At 41.0% G+C, this 20,172-nt stretch overlaps 1 protein-coding gene across 1 annotated transcript; it reads right to left on the bottom strand.

Moving 5' to 3' along the window:
- Window positions 1-4,428: 4,428 nt before the first annotated feature.
- On the bottom strand, window positions 4,429-18,109 carry LOC308661346 (vomeronasal type-2 receptor 26-like; the record flags this gene model as incomplete). Its single annotated transcript, XM_081316268.1, has 4 exons — window positions 4,429-5,333; window positions 7,518-7,644; window positions 9,710-9,922; window positions 17,585-18,109. 4 exons carry the CDS (start codon window positions 18,107-18,109, stop codon window positions 4,429-4,431), a joined length of 1,770 nt encoding a protein of 589 aa, XP_081172394.1.
- Window positions 18,110-20,172: the final 2,063 nt, after the last annotated feature.

Raw genomic sequence — 20,172 nt, 5'->3', positions numbered from 1 at the left:
AAGATCACATGAAGTACTAATACCACTTTACAATGCCTTGGTAAGGCCACACTTGGAATATTGCATCCAGTTTTGGTCACCACGATGTAAAAAAGATATTGAGACTTTGGAAAGACTACAGAGAAGAGCAACAAATATGATTAGGGGACTGGAGGCTAAAACATATAAGGAACTGCTGCTGGAATTGGGTATGTATAGTTTAATGAAGAGAAGGACGAGGGGGGACATGATAGCAGTGTTCCAATATCTCAGGGGCTGCCACAAAGAAGAGGGAGTTAAGCTATTCTCCAAAGTGCCCGAAGGCAGGACAAGAAGCAACAGTTGGAAACTAATCAAGGAGAGAAGCAACCTAGAACTAAGGAGAAACTTCCTGACAGTTAGAACAATTAACCAGTGGAACAACCTGCCTCCAGAAGCTGTGAATGCTCCAACACTGGAAGTTTTTAAGAAGAGACTGGACAGCCATTTGTCCAAAATGGTACAGGGTTTCCTGCCTGAGCAGGGGGTTGGACTAGATGACCTCCAAGGTCCCTTCCAACTTTACTATTATGATTATGATTATACTGATTTAAAATTACCTATTTGGTTGTCTAGAAAATATTCTATTTTTACACATAGGCAGACAAAAGAAGTGATTGTGAGATTATAGGAAGACATCCCCCCATGCCATCTTCTTCCTTCACCCTCCAATAAACTCAGGCAAACTAAACAATTGGAGAAAATTGATACTCCATCCTCAGCATTTGACCATGTCTCAAATCTGAAAGTTTGGGATTGCACAGAGTCTGTTAGGATTTAGATTGTGAATCTCATTGCTGACACCAGTTTCTGCAGGAAAAAAAATACAGCCCCCCCCCAAAACAATAATCAAGGCTCAATACAATTATTTTTTATTCAGTGGCCATGGGGAATTTCCCTCCAGAAAATAGTGGGAGGAACTCCTATAAGCAAAAGGATAAACTCATATTTATACATTTCAGGAAAGGAGGACAAACGATAATAGTACATATGACATATGCATATTTAATATGTGATCTAAGCGTGAATATTCATAATTAGCAAGCCTCAAGTTAGGATGGAACTGGATGAGGCTGTCAGCAGGCCCAGAGGAAAGGAGAGGTGCTTTTGGAGGCAGTGGCAGAATGTTCCAGGGGTGAAAAGGAGTGAGGCTCCTTTAAGGAAAAGGTGGACGAGACAGGATCAGAAAAAGAAAAGGAGGCGAGATCGTTGTGCAGGAATACAAGCTAATTTGAGGGCTATCCACATGGAGCTCCATTTCCATCTGTCCTATTTGCCTTCATTTGCTCCCTAGAGACTAAAATGGATGCTCTGAAATTTGAGCTGGCCACAAACAAGGAGTGTAATATCGGAGGTGGTGACCCTTTGAGAGCTGTATGCAACATATTTTCATTTTTATGTATTCCATTTGGTGTACATTCAAAGTGACAATAAAGTTGTTATTGTTGTTGTTGTTTTTGTTTGTTGTTTTTGTTGTTGTTGTTGTTGTTGTTGTTGTTATTATTATTATTATTATTATTATTATTATTATTATTATTATTATTATTATTATTATTATTATTATTATTATTATTATTATTATTATTATCCCAACCATCTACTGTTGCTATCCACAATTAAGACTTATTGCTTAAATAAAAAGAAACATACTGTAACAGTTGTATTTGTCATAGGAGTTAAAATGTACTGAGAAACAAGGATGTCATGGTGGTTGTTGTGTAGCCGGGTCTTTCAGGCATTGAGCAAGACAGAAGGTTTCAAACAGCAACAGGCTTTATTGAAGGTCAGACATAACAGAAGCAACAAGGGAGCTGCTGCACAGCTATTTATATGGTTGGCCAGTAGGCAGCAACCAATAGGTTTAAAGCACAGGTTTTCTGCCCAAAGACCTACTTAGCTGGCTGGAGACAACCAGTCTGCGCTGGCTAGCAACCGTTAGAAGCATACACATGAACTAGCACTTAGCAATTGAACTTAAGCAATTAGCAAGCAGTGCAACATAAGCAAACACTCACAACATATAGAAAAAGGCCAATACATTACACCTGTCACATGCAATTTTTCATTATTGTTAATATCCTCCCACTACTCCAAGACCTTAATTTCCTCACAATCCCATCTTCCAGTTGGCCTTTAATGATTTGAAATAAAAAGGTTGGCCTAGTCATCCATGAAGAACAGCTTGGACTATTTTCTAGGTTTCATCTATTAGAACATGTTGAAAGTTGACATCCCCCTATCTCACATTTCTACATTTCTTCTGGTTGTAAGCCACTCCTTTGTATTCAGGTCTGGCCTCAGAATGATAATGTAGCACTTGAGAATGAAGATGCAGACCAGCAGACCAGCACTGGAGGCCAAGATGGAGAAGACCTGCACAGCCACCATGCATTTCCCTTTGGTGCTTAGGTAGCTGGGCATAAAACTCACCCAGACATTGCAGAACACCAGCATGCTGAAGGTAATCAGCTTGGTTTCATTGAAGGTCCCAGGTAGATTCCTGGCTAAGAAAGCCACCATGAAGCAGATGGCAGCTAAGAAGCCCATATAGCTAATGGTGATGTAGAACGTGGCAACAGCCCCTTCATTGCATTCCAGGATGATCATTCCAGGTTGAGAGTGGAACTCAGAGTCAGGGAATGGGGGAGAAACTCCCAGCCAGATGAAGCAGAAGATAATTTGGACAGCAGAACAAGAAAGGATGATGGAATTGCTTAAGCTCTTCCCCAACCATCTGTTTACTTGGTTTCCTGGTTTTGTGTCCAGGAACGCCAGCACCACTGTGATTGTTTTAGCCAAAAGAGAATAAATGGCAACTGAGAAGATGATGCTGAAAACAGTTTGTCTGAAAAATCAAGTGGCTTTCTTTGGTTGACCAATGAAGAGAAAAGAAGAGAAGAAGCAAAGCAGGAGGGTGACCAAGAGAATGTAAGAGAGGTCCCGGTTGTTGGCTTTCACAATGGGAATTTCTCGGTATATAATGAATATGAGTAACACAGATACTGTGATTAGGAACAAGAGTAGGGCAAAAGAGATTAGAAATGATGCCCAGATGTTCTTCAAAAGACAGGAAGGTTATACCTTTGGGGATACATTGGATTCTGTCCTCATTTGGATACTTATCATCTGGACACTTGGTGCATTTTTCTGTATCTGAGAAAACCCCCCAAAAACAAAAACAAACATTTATTTAATATTCTATCCTTTCACAGAAGTAGTCCTAGTCTTTAGCATGACCACTGCAAAGACAATTCAAGTGCTGCAGAGACTATTCCAGGCATTTACCAGAGCCAACTCGATTAGACACATCACATCAGCACCTTTCCACCCGTCGACTAATGGTTTGGCAGAACGAATGGTGAGGACAACCAAGGACGCATTGAGGCGCATCATCAGTGGAGATTGGCATCACTGGTTAGCTCAGTTTCTTTTGGCGCAACATACCACTCCATGTACAGCTATGGGCAAGAGCCCTGCTGAGTTGCATTGGGGATGGTGACTCATTACTAAGTTGGACAGACTACACCCAGACAGAGTGTCCGCTCAACAGGAGCAACCAGACACCACCTGAGAATTGCACATTGGTGAAAAGGTTTGGGCCTGGAACTATGGTCTAGGGCCTACTTGGATCCAGGGGGTGGTAGTGGGCAAAACGGGCCCTGTATCTTACATTGTAGAGGTGTAGGAGGGTCGCGAGGTGAGGAGACATATTGATCAGTTGAGGAAGAGACAACCTGAAAAGCCACAAAATGTGTCTCCAGAGCAACATCTGGCCGGCTATCAGGACCCTGATGGCATCCCAAGGGATGACTACATTGCAGACCCAGTTGCCCTTGCTGATCCAGGAGACCAGAATGCAGGGCAAGCAGTGAAACAGTCAGCAAGGATCCATAGGCCACCGGTGTATCTCAAGGACTATGTAAGGTCTTGAGGCTAGGGTATTATAAAAAAATCCAGCTCAACACTGCAGGGTTTATTCCATTAGTTGTTTATTGTTCCCATTATTATTTGGGGTTTTTTTGTATGGGGGAAGGGGTGTTATGTATATATGTATATAGGAGATGTCACAGAGATAGCCACTGACACCACCAGGTGGCAGGGTGCCCTGTCAGGATTGGCAGGGAAGTCTTTGGCGGGAAATCTGGACAATGGGATTGGTTCCAAGTATACCTGACTAGGTATATAAGAGGGGTAGTTGCCCCTTTTTTGCCAAGTCTGTGCTACATCAATAAAGGAAGTTATGCTGAACCCTGTTGTCCTGCGTTGTCCATCTTGGCCTTGCGGTCCTGAGCCCACGATCTAACATCCTCCAGTTCAAATAAACTTAAGTTGTCAAACAAATGCAAAGGAAGCACACAAAACCAATAATAACGAATAGTTAAACATTATGAGTTTGAAACTATTTCACAGTCATTTCCCTGCTTTTATCATTAGATGTTGCTTAGTGTTTAGATCTGGTCTCAGGATGATAATGTAGCACTTGGGGAAGAAGATGCAGCCCAACAGTCCAGCACTGGAGGCCAAGATGGAGAACACTTGAACAGCAACCATGGACGTTCCTTTGGTGCTCAGATAGGTGGGCAGGAAGGAGATCCAGACACTGCAGAAAACCAGCATGCTGAAGGTGATCAGCTTGGCTTCATTGAAAGCCCCAGGCAGGTTCTTAGCCAGGAAAGCTACTGTGAAGCAAATGGCAGCTAGGAAACCCATGTAACCAAGGACAACATAAAACATGGTGACAGAGCCTTCATTGCACTGAAGGATGATCTCTCTAGGCTGAGAGTGCAGGTCAGACTCAGGGAATGGGGGAGAAATTGCCAGCCATACAGCACAGAGGAAAATTTGGCCAGAAGAACAAGAAAGGATGTTAGAGTTGGCCAAACTCCTTCCCAACCATCTTCTCATCCTGTTCCCTGGTTTTGAGGCCAGGAATGCAAACACCACTGTGATTGTTTTGGCCAAGACAGAAGACACAGCTATTGAGAAAACAGTGCTGAACATTGTTTGTCGGAGAAGACAGGTGGCTTTTCTTGGTTGACCAATGAAGAGAAAAGAAGACAAGAAGCAAAGCAGGAGGGAGACCAGGAGGATGTAAGAGAGGTCCCGGTTGTTGGCTTTGACAATGGGAGTTTCTTGGTGTTTAATGAATATGGTTAAAACAAGAGCTGTGATTAAGAACAAGAATAAGGCAAAACACACAAGGATGATGCCCAGATTTTCTTCATAAGACAGGAAGGTTATAATTTTGGGGACACACTGGACTCGGTTCTCGGTTGGATATTGATCATCTGGGCACTTGGTGCATTGTTCAATATCTGAGAAAACAAAGTAATATTTCTTTTATAGTCTTTCAAACTTAAAGAAAACATTTAGAGATGAGATGTAATACTGAGAGACAGGAAGCCTCAGTACTTACACTCCAGCAAAAATATTCCCCAATATATGCAACTATAAAAACAACAATAACAAAATTAAATTAAAAGAAGAAATATCTGGTGCCACAGCCTCCCTTCTTTGAGGAAAGCCACCAGATTCTGACCTTGCACTGACCTTACCATATCCCATATCCTGGGAGAAGTAGAAATTGTCGAGATATTTAGGAGGATGGGGGCCTATTGAATTATACGGGGGAGTAGGTCAAATAAGGCAGGAATTGCGCCAGAACGGGCAGGATTCTGAGAACCCACAAAGTGGCAATTTTTTGGATGGCATTTTGCATGCCAATTATATCTGCTCTGGTGGGACAAGCAGATATCCTCAAGGAAAGGAAGATAACTTGGCTCTGTCTCTTGTAGGGTTTGAAAGGTGAATTTAACTGAACTTGGAAAGAAACTGGGAACCTGAGGAACTTACACAATAGAAATAACATAGGGAACATAGGAAAATACAACACCGCGCATGCCATTGTATTCTGGACCATTTTGTAAAGTCCAGATGGTTTTCAAGAGCAACCCCATGAGTATAGGAAAGAAATACAGAAACTGAAAACGGACAGCAGGGAAAGAGCTAATGCTCCATCGTGTCTGCCATTTATTTATTTATTTATCTATCTATCTATCTATCTATCTATCTATCTATCTATCTATCTATCTATCTATCTATCTATCATCTATTTAGTTAGTTAGTTAGTTAGTTAGTTAGTTAGTTAGTTAGTTAGTTAGTTATTTTAATGTTTAAATTTTAGTTGGATGATAGAAATATGCCCAGTACTTTTCAATATCTACATAACTGACGTAGATGAGGGAATAGAAGGGGATCTCATCAAATTTGCAGATGACACCAAGCTGGCAGGAATAGCCAACATCCCAGAAGACAAGCTCAGGATCCAAAAATATCTTGACAAACTTGAACAATGGGCCATATCTAACAAAATGAAATTTAATGTGGAGAAAAGCCAAAGGTACAAGTAGATGTTAGGTGAAACGTGTTTAAAAACAGTAACTGTGAGAGGGACCTTGTATTCCTAGTGGACGACCAGTTAAACATGAGTCACAGTTAATAATAATAATAATAATAATAATAATAATAATAATAATAATAATAATAATAATAATAATAATAATAATAATAATAATAATAATAATAATAATAATAATAATTTAAAAAAAAGTTGGAAGGTAGATTGGAGGTCATCTAGTCCAACCCCCTGCTCAGGCAGGAAACCCTATACCATTTCAGACAAATGGCTGTCCAGTCTCTTCCTAAAAACTTCCAGTGTTGGAACATTCGCAGCTTCTGGAGGCAGGTTGTTCCACTGGTTAATTGTTCTAACAGTCAGGAAGTTTCTCCTTAGTTCTAGGTTGCTTCTCTCCTTGATTAGTTTCCATCTGTTGCTTCTTGTCCTGCCCTCAGGCGCTTTGGAAAATAGCTTAACTCCCTCTTCTTTGTGGCAGATGCTGAGATATTGGGCAGCAGCCAAAAAAAGCTCATACAATCCTTGGTGTTATGAACAGAGGAATAGAATCAAAGTCATGTGAAGTATTAGTACCACTTTAAAAAGCCTTAGTAAGGCCACATCTGGAAGAGAAACTAAGATGACTAAAGGACTGGAGACTAAAATATATGAAGAACAGCTGCAGGATTAGGGAATGGCCAGTCTAGAGAAAAGAGGGACTAGTGGGAATGTGATAACAGTATTCCAGTATTTGAGAGGCCGCCATAAGGAGGAGGGAGTCAATTTATTTTCCAAAGCACCAGAAGACAAGAGAAGAAACAATGGATGGAAACTAAATAAGGAGAGAAGCAACCTGGAATTAGGAAGAAATTTCCTAACAATAAGAACAATTAACCAGTGGAACAGCTTGCCTTCTGATATTGTGGGTGTTTCATCACTTGATGTTTTTTTTTAAAAAAGATCTTTTTCTTATCCCTCCCATTATGGAAGAAATTAGACACCATGAAAATTAAGAACAAAACAATTCAGTTCATATATCTTTGACATACATATTGATCAAGGAGCTCTGGATGAATCCAATAGCTTTCCCTGTAGTATCACCCACCTTCCTGAGTGGAGATGGTCCCCTCTGGACAAGGAACACAGTCATAGCAGCAAACTGGTTCTCCTTCTCGAGCCTGCTTGACAAATCCAGGATGACATTTTTCCACACATTTGGACTGAGGCAGAGACTAAGAAGAAAAAGAAGAAACATCAAACAAAATATATTAGGCTCACTATCCATGTAAGATGGAGGTAGACATGAACATTAGCCAAGTAGTCTCTGAGTTTCACATAAACAAATATGAAATCTGACTACTTCCAAATGGTTGCAGGAGATACAATTACAGCCAGATTCCCTTATTTAGTTCCTCTTTTTTTCTTCTGGCATATCAGATTGCAAAAAAAGTATCTTTCTAAAGTCTGGAGGGATGAAATTGAGAAAAGATTTAAGCATAAAATGACAACCAGTGAGTTCTTCCACATAGTGGAATAAACATACATTCCTTCTTTCTTCAAATATGCATGATTTTCCGCTCATGCTAAATTTTAGATTAAATGTTATTGTAAAAGATTAAATTTTCATTCCATTAGATTTATTAAAATAAAATACAACTGTAATGAAGAAAGAAATTTCTGACCAGTAGGATCTGGAAATGTTTCTTCTGGAATACTTAAACATTGCAAAGCTGCTTCCCTTTGAAATAGTCCTAAACTATCTCCCAGTTATGATAGAAAGGGAAAAAAAATCCTTTCAAATAATTGTTGTCAACCTGAAAGGAGATGTTCTTTGCAAGATCCAATCTAGGTCGATCAGCAGGACCAGAAGTTTATTCTTCCAAACTTTTGAACTTGTGCTGGAGCCCATTTTCAGGGAACTTCTCTCTACTAGAATATGTGCTTTGGGCTATTCTATAAGTCATATTTAGGTGTGTTGATGGCCAGTGATCGGCTGTTGTTTCCTTGTGATACCAATCCCTCAGCTTCTAAGTACCTCATAAGCTGATTGTAAATCAGTACACATATTGACTGACAAGGGATCCATTTTCCAGGCTTCAATCATTTCCCTGGATATCTTTGTACCTGCATGGCCAACAATCATAGTAGCTGCAAAATTGAATGTATGTCATTGTTAATTGCAATGTGAGATTGCCAATGAGTTTGGGTCTCCACATCTGACTGGTCTCTTGTGTTCTTGCAATCTGGTCATTATCTTTCTGCCAGTCTGTCCTACTTAGTCACAGGGGCAGTGGATTCAGTAGATTACATTAGAAGTATCTCCAACCTCTAAGTGATCTTAGCAATGCATGATCTCTCCTTGTATGGTAACCTCTAAGTAGTGTGTGATGCCCACTTGCAGATCTCAGAAGCTGCATTCTACTGCTCTCAAAATGTTTTTGACATATGGCAGGGTATATATATCTAATGTAATTTACCAGTGAGGAGTCAGAGATGGAGATCCAAACTTATTGGTAGCCTCACACTGCAATGAAGAAGTACATACATTCAAGCTCACAGGGAAATACACAGCCACATTTATTATTAGTTTAATTTGGAGCCTCTCAATGTGTTTTAAGGTAGCTAACAATAAAGGTAAACAATTGTTTTCAAGGGATTTTCCAAAGTGCCTCTTACAAACCAATGCTCAAATCTGAGTAATATTTCCCTCAGAATTGTCCCTTATTGTTTCTGATATTAGGAATTGTTTTTCTTTGCATCAGAGTCATGCTTCAGTTTTCAAACCATTATTGTAGCAAAATGGGTGGTGAATGTATTTAATAAATAAATAAAATTAGGTAAGTAAATAAGTTCACATCTGGCTGGTCATAGTAATTTTATATGAACTGAAAGCCTTAGACTTCCTTCCTAAATTGTCCTATCTCAATGGGTTAAAGAGAGGCATGTATAGCTATGATCTGGTCTGGACTGCTTAAAAACATCATAGACCATGGACTTGACATTTTAGGGAACACTGTCCTCATCCAGGACAAGATGAAGCTAATTTCCCACTTAGCTCAACAGGACCTTCATTCAGTCTTGATTCCATTTCATTGGATTCAATCCAAACCTGAACTCAGGCACTGGTCAACAGGATTGCCTTCATCTTTGATATTTGAAGAAAAAGAGCAAGTCAGCCTGAAGCTATTAACACCAAAATCCTGAGCACATGAAGCCCTCTCTGGGTTTAATCCATTTGAAATGGGTCATAATTCTTTGGGGGGGGGGGAAGAGAAAAATCATCAATATTTTCCCCACCTTGTTGAAGAACTTTAGCTGTGACAAAGCATCTTGATTGATTATCAATTTCTGCCTTTCAAAACTCCCCAATTGCTTGTTGATGGGATCCTCCTCGGGGAGAACCACCCTACTAAAGATCCACAGATCTGCTGCTATGTCTCCATTTTGATCCACGTACACTTTCATCAGGGAAAGATTGCACAATTCCTCGGTCTTTATAAATGGATGGAACTGGAATGGAAGCATGCAGGAATTTATCTCACATGGCCTTTTTAAATTTCAATCTTTCTTCTACATTTGTTTAATGTGCAAATATTGTGAGTTGGGAAAACAAATCTCATCAATAACTTCAGAACTCAAGAACAAAAGTTCAGTAATGTTTCTCAATCATACAGTACACTGACAAAAAGTATATTGAAAAGATGTGTTTGACAAAAAAAGTGTCTATTATAGGGAACATTTTCGGAAAGGTCACAAATAAATTGGACAACACCCCCAAATAACTACAGTAATCATAAACTCATTGAAAAGAGTTAACAGTGTGAAGTATAAATCTTTCACCACCTCTTTTGCCTGTCTAAAAATTAGGGAGGATCTTTTCTGAGGTTTTTTTTCTCTACCTGTTATTTATTTATTTATTTATTTATTTAATTTTTATACCGCCCTTCTCCCGAAGGACTCAGGATGGTGTACAGGGCAATACAATAAAATACAATATATAAAAATTAAAAGAAATATTAAATACAACAGCCCAATTCAATAGATTAATACAAAGCGTTAAAATACCCCTAAACCCATCAGACCAGGCCGGCTTGTTCAAATAAATATGTTTTTAGGTCATGTCGGAAGGAGCGAAGGTCGGGAGCCGTCCGGAGCTCCACCGGTAAATGGTTCCAAAGGTCTAGCGCGCCCACAGAGAAGGCCCTCCCCCTGGGGGCCACCAGTCGACACTCTTTGACCGACGGCACCCTAAGGAGGCCCTCTCTGTGGGAGCGCACTGGACGAAGGGAAGTTGATGCCGGCAGCAGGTGCTCCCATAAGTATGCAGCTATGGTTCCCTCCCTGCCATCTCATCTGAACTTTCCCTACGCAGCATCTCTTTCTCTGATCTTCTAAAATCATTCCCTCATATCCTTACATTTCCTTAATAGATTGAGTGAATGCTGGTGGTATAATTTGATGTTAACAAATAATTAACAAAATGCTTCATGATGTGATGAGTAGGGATCTACTTAATTGAGTGCTGGATGGTCTGATAATTAAGTGGATACAACTACCTTAAAATTTGTAATAATAATAATAATAATAATAATAATAATAATAATAATAATAATAATAATAATAATAATAATAATAATAATAATAATAATAATTTTATTTATATACCACCCTTCTCCCGAAGGACTCAGGGCGGTGAACAGGGCAAATATATAAAAATACAAAAATACAAAAGTTAAAAAAGAATTAAATACGATGCCCAAACTAAAACAGTAAATACATATATTAAAAAAACAACAATAAAATCCCAAACCCATCCCCCCATCAGGCCAGGCCGGCTTGTTCGAATAAGTGCGTCTTCAGATCGCATCGGAAGGAGCGAAGGTCGGGCGCCATCCGGAGCTCGACCGGCAACCGATTCCATAAATCCGGGGCGCCCACAGAGAATGCCCTCCCCCTGGGGGCCACCAGACTACATTTTCTGACCGGTGGCACCCTGAGGAGGCCCTCTCTGTGGGAACGCACAGGGCGGAGGGAAGTTGATGCCGGCAGCAGATGATCCCTGAGGTACTCCGGACCCATGCCATGTAGGGCCTTGAACACCATTACCAGTACCTTGAATCTCACTCGGAAGACAACTGGGAGCCAATGCAGCTCACGGAGCAGAGGTGTAACATGGGAGTATCGGGAGACTCCCAACACAACTCTCGCGGCTGCATTCTGTACCAGTTGGAGCCTCCGAGTGGTCTTCAAGGGAAGCCCCATGTAGAGAGCGTTGCAGTACTCTAAACGAGAGGTCACGAGCGCATGAGTGACCGTACGCAGGGCATCCCGGTCTAGATAGGGCCGTAATTGGCGCACCAGGTGAACCTGGGCGAAGGCCCCCCTAGTGACGGCCACTATGTGATCATCCAAAGTAAGCCGTGAATCTAGGAGGACTCCCAAGTTGCAAGCCCTATCTATGGGGGGTAATAGCTCACCCCCCCATAGAAAGAGATGGGATATTCTGAATATCCCGTGATGCCGGTATGCACAGCCACTCAGTCTTGTCAGGGTTGAGTTGAAGTCTGTTCCTCCCCATCCAGACCCGAACCGCTTCCAGGCAACGGGACATCACATCGAGGGCATCACTGGGGTGGTTTGGGGTCGAAATAAAAAGTTGGGTATCATCAGCGTACTGATGATACCCAACTCCAAAACCACAAATGATCTCACCCAGCGGTTTCATGTAGATGTTGAACAGGAGAGGCGAGAGGACCGACCCCTGAGGAACTCCACAAGCGAGAGGCCTCGAGGTCGACCTCTGCCCCCCTGCCAACACCAACTGCGAACGTCCCAGGAGATAGGAGGAGAACCACTGAAAAACTGTGCCTCCCACTCCCAATCCCCTGAGACGCCACAGCAGGATCCCATGGTCGATGGTATCGAACGCCGCTGAGAGGTCTAATAGGACTAGGACAGAGGAATGTCCCCTGTCCCGGGCCCTCCAGAGATCATTCACCAGAGTGACCAATGCCGTCTCCGTGCTCTACCCGGGCCTGAAACCCAATTGGTACGGGTCTAGATAATCCGCTTCATCCAGGACCAGAGGGAGCTGATGCGCCACCACACTCTCAACAACCTTCGCAAGAAAGCGAAGGTTGGAGACCGGACGAAAGTTATTTAACACAGCTGGGTCCAAGGCAGGCTTCTTGAGGAGAGGTCTCACCACCGCCTCCTTCAAGACAGCGGGGAAACTACCCTCACTCAAAGAGGCAGATATAACTGCCTGGAACCAGCCTCATATCCCCTCCCGAGCCGCATCAACCAGCCAGGAGGGGCACGGGTCCAATAAACATGTGGTGGAGCTCAATCTCCCCATAATCCTGTCCAGATAAGCCTCCAGGTAGCTTTAACAACTGGCTAAAAGAATGCAAATGAACAGCTGTCTGCAGGAGTATACATCTTTCCATTCCCCACCATCCAGCCAGAGCTGAAGAAGCTTCTTGGATAGAAGTGAAATGTCTTCAAAGTAAAATAAGAAAATCCAGTTGTCTCAAGAAAAAGCATCTTTGGGACAACTATGGCCCAGATGACTGAGAATCTCCATAGATACTCCAGCACTTCTCCACTGGTAATCAGCACTCAGATCAACATAGGTCACCTTCAGACCAACAATCAAGAAAGCAATACCCTAATCAAGAAACTGCCACAGAGCCATTGATGAACAGCCCAACCAAAGAATCCCTAAGATCACCCCCACCCACCCAGACAGGAAAAGACACAAGAATATAAACAGACAGCAAGCAGCACTCCATACTAGCACAGATGATGTTATCTAGTTAAGGTAATGAAACATCTGCAAGAAAAAAAACAAACAAACAAACTCAGAGCACAAAAGACCCCTCATTTCAACCCTGAGCTCCAAATATACTCCTTCATTGGAATATAAAACCTTTCATTCCTCACCATCCAGTAAGAGCTGAAGAACCTCTTGGATGAGAAGTGAAACATCTTCAAAAAAACCCAAGAAAGTCCAGTTCTCTCCTGAAAAAGCACCTTTGTGATGCAAGAATTATAATAACTCTATCTTGATCTCTTTTTTTAAATTCCTAGCTTCCAGGAAAAAAAATGATTGCATGATAGAGAGAGGTGCGTAAGTAAAAACAGTTGGAAAATGACTATTTTTAGCATCTTAGATTTGACACAGAAATTATTTAGAACGTCTAAACAGAGGCATAGAATCAAACTTATGTGAAGTATTAGTACTGCTCTATAAAGCCTTAGTAAGACCATATCTGGAATACTGCATCCAGTTTTGGTCACCACATTAAAAAAAAGATATTGAGACTTTGGAAAAAGTACAAAGAGCAACTAAAATTATTAAAGGTCTGGAGACTAAAATATATGAAGAACAGTTGCAGGATTTGGGAATGGCCAGTCTGGAGAAAAGGAGGACTGGGAGAGGGGGGGGGCATGATAGCAAGATTACAGTATTTGAGAGGCTGCCACAAGGAGGAGGGGGATCAATTTATGTTCCAAAGCACCAGAAGGCAAGACAAGAAACAACGGATGGAAAGTAATCAAGGAGAGAATCAACATGGAATTAAGGAGAAACTTCCTAACAGTGAAGACAGTTAACCAGTGGAACAGCTTGCCTTCAAAGGTTGTGGGTGCTTAAAAGTTTTAAGAAGAGACTGGACAGCCATTTGTCTGAAATGATATAGGGACTCCTGCTTCAGCAGGGGGATGGACTACAAGACCACCAAGGTCCATTTCATCACTATTCTGATTCATTGTCTTATATAACTCAAATGGATGGCAGCCACAATCTAGATCTTTCTTTAGGATTTCATTTGCTGATTTTCTGATATTATTCTTTACGTAGAGTGGTTATTGATTATAATAAAGTAGTATATTTTAATGATTTGATAATAATCATATTATTAATCTGATGATAATCTCATTAATGATGCAGTGGAATCATATCAGATCCCCTTGCAAGCATCACACTTGCAGAAGACATTGCACAAAATTTCCATCAGCTACTTTGCCTTCCAGAAGACAAGGAAGAGACCAAAGGAGAAGAGTCAAGTTGGTTTAAAGGTAAAGGTTCCCCCGCACATGTGTGCTAGTCGTTTCCGACACTAGGGGCCAGTGCTCATCTCTGTTTCAAAGCCGAAGAGTCACCATTTGTCCAAGGATGACTCTGTAGTCATGTGGCCGGCATGACTAGATGCCAAAGGTGCACGAAACGCTGTTACCTTCACACTGTTGTTGTTGTTAGCTGCGAAGTCGTGTCCGACCCATCGCGACCCTATGGACAACATTCCTCCAGGCCTTCCTGTCGTCTACCATCTTCTGGAGTCCATTTAAGCTCACGCCTACTGCTTCAGTGACTCCATCCAGCCACCTCATTCTCTGTCGTCCCCTTCTTCTATTGCCCTCCATCTTTCCCAGCATTAGGCTCTTCTCCAGTGAGTCCTTCCTTCTCATTAGGTGGCCAAAGTATTTGAGTTTTAGCTTCAGGATCTGGCCTTCTAAAGAGCAGTCAGGATTGATCTCCTCTAGGACTGACCGGTTTGATCGCCTTGCAGTCCAAGGGACTCGCAGGAGTCTTCTCCAGCACCATAGTTCAAAGGCCTCAATTTTTTGGCGCTCAGCCTTTCTTATGGTCCAACTTTCACTGCCATACATTGCAACTGGGAAGACCATAGCCTTGACTATACACACTTTCGTTGACAGGGTGATGTCTCTGCTTTTTAGTGTGCTGTCTAGATTTACCATGGCTTTCCTCCCCAGGAGCAAGCGTCTTTTAATTTCTTGGCTACAGTCCCCATCTGCAGTGATCTTGGAGCCCAGGAAAATAAAATCTGTCACTACTTCCATTTCTTCCCCATCTATTTGCCAGGAATTGAGAGGGCCAGATGCCATGATCTTGGTTTTCTTAATGTTAAGTTTCAACCCAAGTTTTGCACTCTCCTTCTTCACCCGCAACAAGAGGCTCTTTAGTTCTTCTTCACTTTCTGCCATTAGAGTGGTATCATCTGCGTATCTTAGGTTGTTGATATTTCTTCTGGCAATCTTAATTCCAAATTTTGATTCATCTAGCCCTGCCTTTCTCATTATGTGCTCTGCATATAAGTTAAATAGGCAAGGTGACAGTATACAGCCTTGCCGGACTCCTTTCCCAATTTTGAACCAATCAGTGGTTCCGTGTCCAGTTCTCACTGTTGCTTCTTGACCGGCATATAGGTTTCTCAAGAGACAAATAAGATGGTCTGGTACTCCCATCTCTTTAAGAACTTGCCACAGTTTGTTATGATCCACACAATCAAAGGCTTTAGCATAGTCAATGAAGCAGAAGTAGATGTTTTCCTGGAACTCCCTAGCTTTCTCCATGATCCAGCGTATGTTGGCAATTTGATCTCTAGTTCCTCTGCCTCTTCGAAATCCTGCCTGTACTTCTGGTAGTTCTCGATCCACATACTGCTGAAGTCTAGCTTGTAGGATTTTAAGCATGACTTTACTAGCATGAGAAATCAGTGCAATGGTGCGATAGTTTGAACATTCTTTGGCACTGCCTTTCTTTGGAATTGGAATGTAAACTGATCTTTTCCAATCCTGTGGCCACTGTTGAGTTTTCCAAATTTGCTGGCAAATTGAGTGTAGCACTTTTACTGCACTGTCTTTTAAGGTTTTGAATAGCTCAGCTGGAATGCTGTCACCTCCACTAGCTTTGTTGTTGCTCAGCTTTTCTAAGGCCCACTTCACTTCACATTCTAGGATGTCTGGCTCGAGGTCAGTGACCACCTCATTGTGATTATCAGGGATGTTAAGCTCATTCTTGTATAGTTCTTCTGTGTAATTTTGCCATCTCTTCTTAATCTCTTCTGCCTCTGTTAGGTCCCTGCCGTTTTGGTCCATTATCATGCCCATTTTTGCATTAAACGTTCCTTTTATCTCTCCAATTTTCTTGAAAAGATCTCTGGTCCTCCCTATTCTATTGTTTTCTTCTATTTCTTTGCACTGTTCATTTAAGAAGGCATTCTTATCTCTTCTAGCTATTCTCTGGAATTCTGCATTCAATTGGGCGTATCTATGTTTTTCTCCCTTGCCTTTCGCTTCCCTCCTTTCCTCAGCTATTTGCAAAGCTTCCTCAGACAGCCATTTTGCTTTCTTGCATTTCTTTTTCTTTGGGATGGTTTTGGTTGCTACCTGTTGTACAATGTTGCGAACCTCTGTCCATAGTTCTTCAGGCACTCTGTCTATCAGATCTAATTCCTTAAATCTATTTGTCACCTCTACTGTATATTCAACAGGGATATGATTTAATTCATACCTGAGTGGCCTAGTGCTTTTCCCTACTTTCTTCAGTTTAAGCCTAAACTTTGCAAGGAGAAGCTCATGGTCTGAGCCACAGTCAGCTCCTGGTCTTGTTTTTACTGACTGTATAGAGCTTCTCCATCTTTGGCTGCAGAGCATATAGTCAATCTGATTTCTGTGTTGACCGTCTGGTGATGTCCATGTGTAGAGCCGTCTTTTGGGTTGTTGGAAAAGAGTGTTTGCTATGACCATCGTATTCTCTTGACAAAATTCTATCAGCCTGTGCCCTGCTTCATTTTGTACTCCAAGGCCAAACTTTCCTGTTATTCCAGTTATCTTTTGGCTTCCTACTTTAGCATTCCAATCCCCCATGATGATAAGGACATCATTTTTGGTGTTAGTTCTATAAGGTGCTGTAGGGCTTCGTAGAACCGGTCAATTTCATCCTCTTCAGCACTGGTGGTTGGGGCATAGACATGGACTACTGTGATATTGAATGGTTTGCCACTGTAGTTGGTCCCTATTTTTCTACTTGCATTTTTATGTGCTTTTGAACTGCTAGGTTGGCAGAAGCTGGGACGAGTAACAGGCGCTCACTCTGTTACCTGGCACTTGGGATTCGATCTGCCAAACTGCCGACCTTCTGGTCGACAAGCTCAGCATCCTAACCCACTGAGCGACCGCGTTCACGATGGTTTACAGGAACTTAAAATCAGAAGGTCTCTGGGAACATTTTTCCCAGATGCAGCGTTCTTCAAATAAGTACAAGATCTTATACAGAAGCTCAAGATCTTAAAGAATGAAACTCAGAGAGCACCAAACACCCTGAAAAAGAATTTAGTTTGACGGATCCTTGTTGGGACCCCATACCTTCCATGGCTGCAGCTTTGGAGCCCGCAATCTCTCTTTTCCCTTCTTCCTTCTCCTCTGGGTTTTGGACGCAGCATTTAAGGCATGGGCCAGAATCTTAAGGGCACTGTAAATAACAACTGCATTTGGGATTTGTACTCTATTTCTCTTTTTTTGGGTCTCCAGTGGGGCTTTCTGGGTGCACCTTTTCTGGCCTTTGACAGAAAAGATGTGTTTTGAAACAGAACAGTGAAAATACTCATCTTGAAATTCACGTTTCACAAAAAAACCTGTTTTATAGGGATCATCTCTTGTGTTTTCTTTCCACTGAGGAGGAAAGCTACAAATACTATGGACATACTTGAGAAGCCTGTGCTTTTTCATTGAATATATTCCATCCATTGTCATGATCCAGACTTTCCCTTCAATGGGTCCTGGTAAACTTTCAAGTGTTAAATGGAAAGGAAGAATTCTGTCGAAAATGGGAGCAAATTCTATGAAGTGAACAAAGACATTCACTTGTCTCCACTTGGAGATGACATCCATGAGAGGTGCTGTATGACCAGTTATTGAAAATCGTTGTGAGATAACAACACAAATTCCATTCTGGACAAGCATAGGAATAAAAGTTCTCATGGAATTCTCTCCCTTCTCCGTGTCTGGAGCAAAGAGCCCAATTAGGATCCATCCAAAATGGAGGAGCAATTGGAGAATTCCTGGGTATTGGAACCCTTCTTTGGGGAGCATTGGGTGGAAAAAAGGAAACTGTCTTTTATCACTCAGAGCCTCTGAAGCAATTTTATCACTGATCTGAAAAAGTAATGAAGAGTGCCGTGTTATATTTGGGGTCCTACCAAGTCCAAATTTTTAGTTTTTAATAAATCCAGCTTTTTTCTCATGCACCTATTAGAACAGTCTCTTGTTGATTAGTCATTGGGCCATATCAAGATACAGAATATAAAACACAGAACATTAACAAGACTGCATGTAAAAGAAGTTTTTTAACAAAAGTAAAACAGAATAAGCATAAAGAATGAAAGTGGTATTGATTTATCACTCTCAGAATTTACCGCAATCAGACTACATATGAAGATCTCAACTGAACTAATTTCTTCTAAAGAGGGCCATATTATATAACATTTTGAATTCTGACCACACAGGAAACATACTTTTTTATTATTAGGATACCAAATAGGTCATTTCTCTAATGTGCAGTCCAGGATATTGATCTCCCTCTTTCTTACATAGTTGACATTCACATAATTACATCCACGTATTACATCTTCTATCTCTGGATGGAAGATTTGTATCCACAAATACAAGTATGTCTTTGCAAGAGATATGGAAGTTTTTAACTCAATGCTTGTCAGTCTGGAAGGTGTATTTGCAGCAGTCAATGCATTTCAATCTTACTGAGGATGGCTATGTCTTTTGCTGTTTTGAAAATCTTGGATTCTTTGGTGAGTATTTTTAGCTTTTTCTCAAGTTGTAAAAAAAAAGAGAGGGAGAACTACAGTTCCTAATAAAATTTGTCAGTTGTTCAATCCAAAAATGTTTTAATTAAAATTTGTTTGTTCTATCAAAGTTTTGGGACTCGAGCAGTTTTCATACCAATATTTTTTTTCAAAAAAATAATAATTATATGCCCTAACTTTTTAAATTATAAATTGTATAAATTCCCAATTGAGATCTCAGGGCAGGAGCTGAAGTCCTTTTATCTATCCTTAAGATACTTCTCAGATGATTTCATTCAAACAGTTCTTGACTTCCATAGAGAAGAAAATTTTGGATCTATCACTCAAACACTACTACTCACTTTACTAGATAGAGATAGGCAAATGCAAACCTGTGGGACTTTATAGGTGCCTGATAATGTTGACATCTGGATGGAGATATCCCTGTCAGCTCCATCAACAAGTGCCAAAAGGTTGTCCTTCCTTCCACAGCTGTAGTTGGGAACATTGGCTTCTCCAGTAGAGAGCATGTCCAGCAAGGCATCTGAAGTGCCAGGTGAGTTCGAATAGTTGTCATAGATATTGTAGCCAAGTGTGAGATTGTTCAGAAGCTGGTGTTTTTTGTTAAGCACTTCAATATTGAAAATCATGCGTAGTATTCTTCTCATTCTAGTTATTAAACTAGTATAAAATCATGCCCATGTTATATTAGCATCAACAACAGCAACAACCAATAATTTTTCTCTACTTAATCCTCTTTTTCTCCACAAGCTGAGTCTTAAGCGAATATTGATCTAAAACCAGAGACTAATTATAGCCACCCATCATCCCTTAATATGAGTGAGTGTTGAGAAAATAGGATGGAAATAATCCTCCACAAGGATTAAAAATCAGAAATACACCATTATTTGTAGCAGTACTAATTTTCATCAGCCCAGTAAACATGTTGCAAAAAAATTCAGTCATTAAAGTAGAAGAATCTTAAAAGGAAAAGGATTTTTGATGAGTCACCCAGAAAATTCATCCTCTATACCTATAAAAATCAGGAATTGACTATCAATCAGTGGTTATAAAAATATGGAAATAAGCTGGGCAAGGGAAACTACAACAATCACTACTTTCAAAAACATTCAAGTCACAAATTCAACAGAAAAA

This window comes from Vipera berus (assembly GCF_964194415.1).
Source record: "Vipera berus genome assembly, chromosome: 2".
Taxonomy (NCBI): Eukaryota; Metazoa; Chordata; class Lepidosauria; order Squamata; family Viperidae; genus Vipera; species Vipera berus.
The sequence above is the reverse complement of the archived record's forward strand: the minus strand, read 5'-3'. Positions and strand labels throughout refer to the sequence as shown.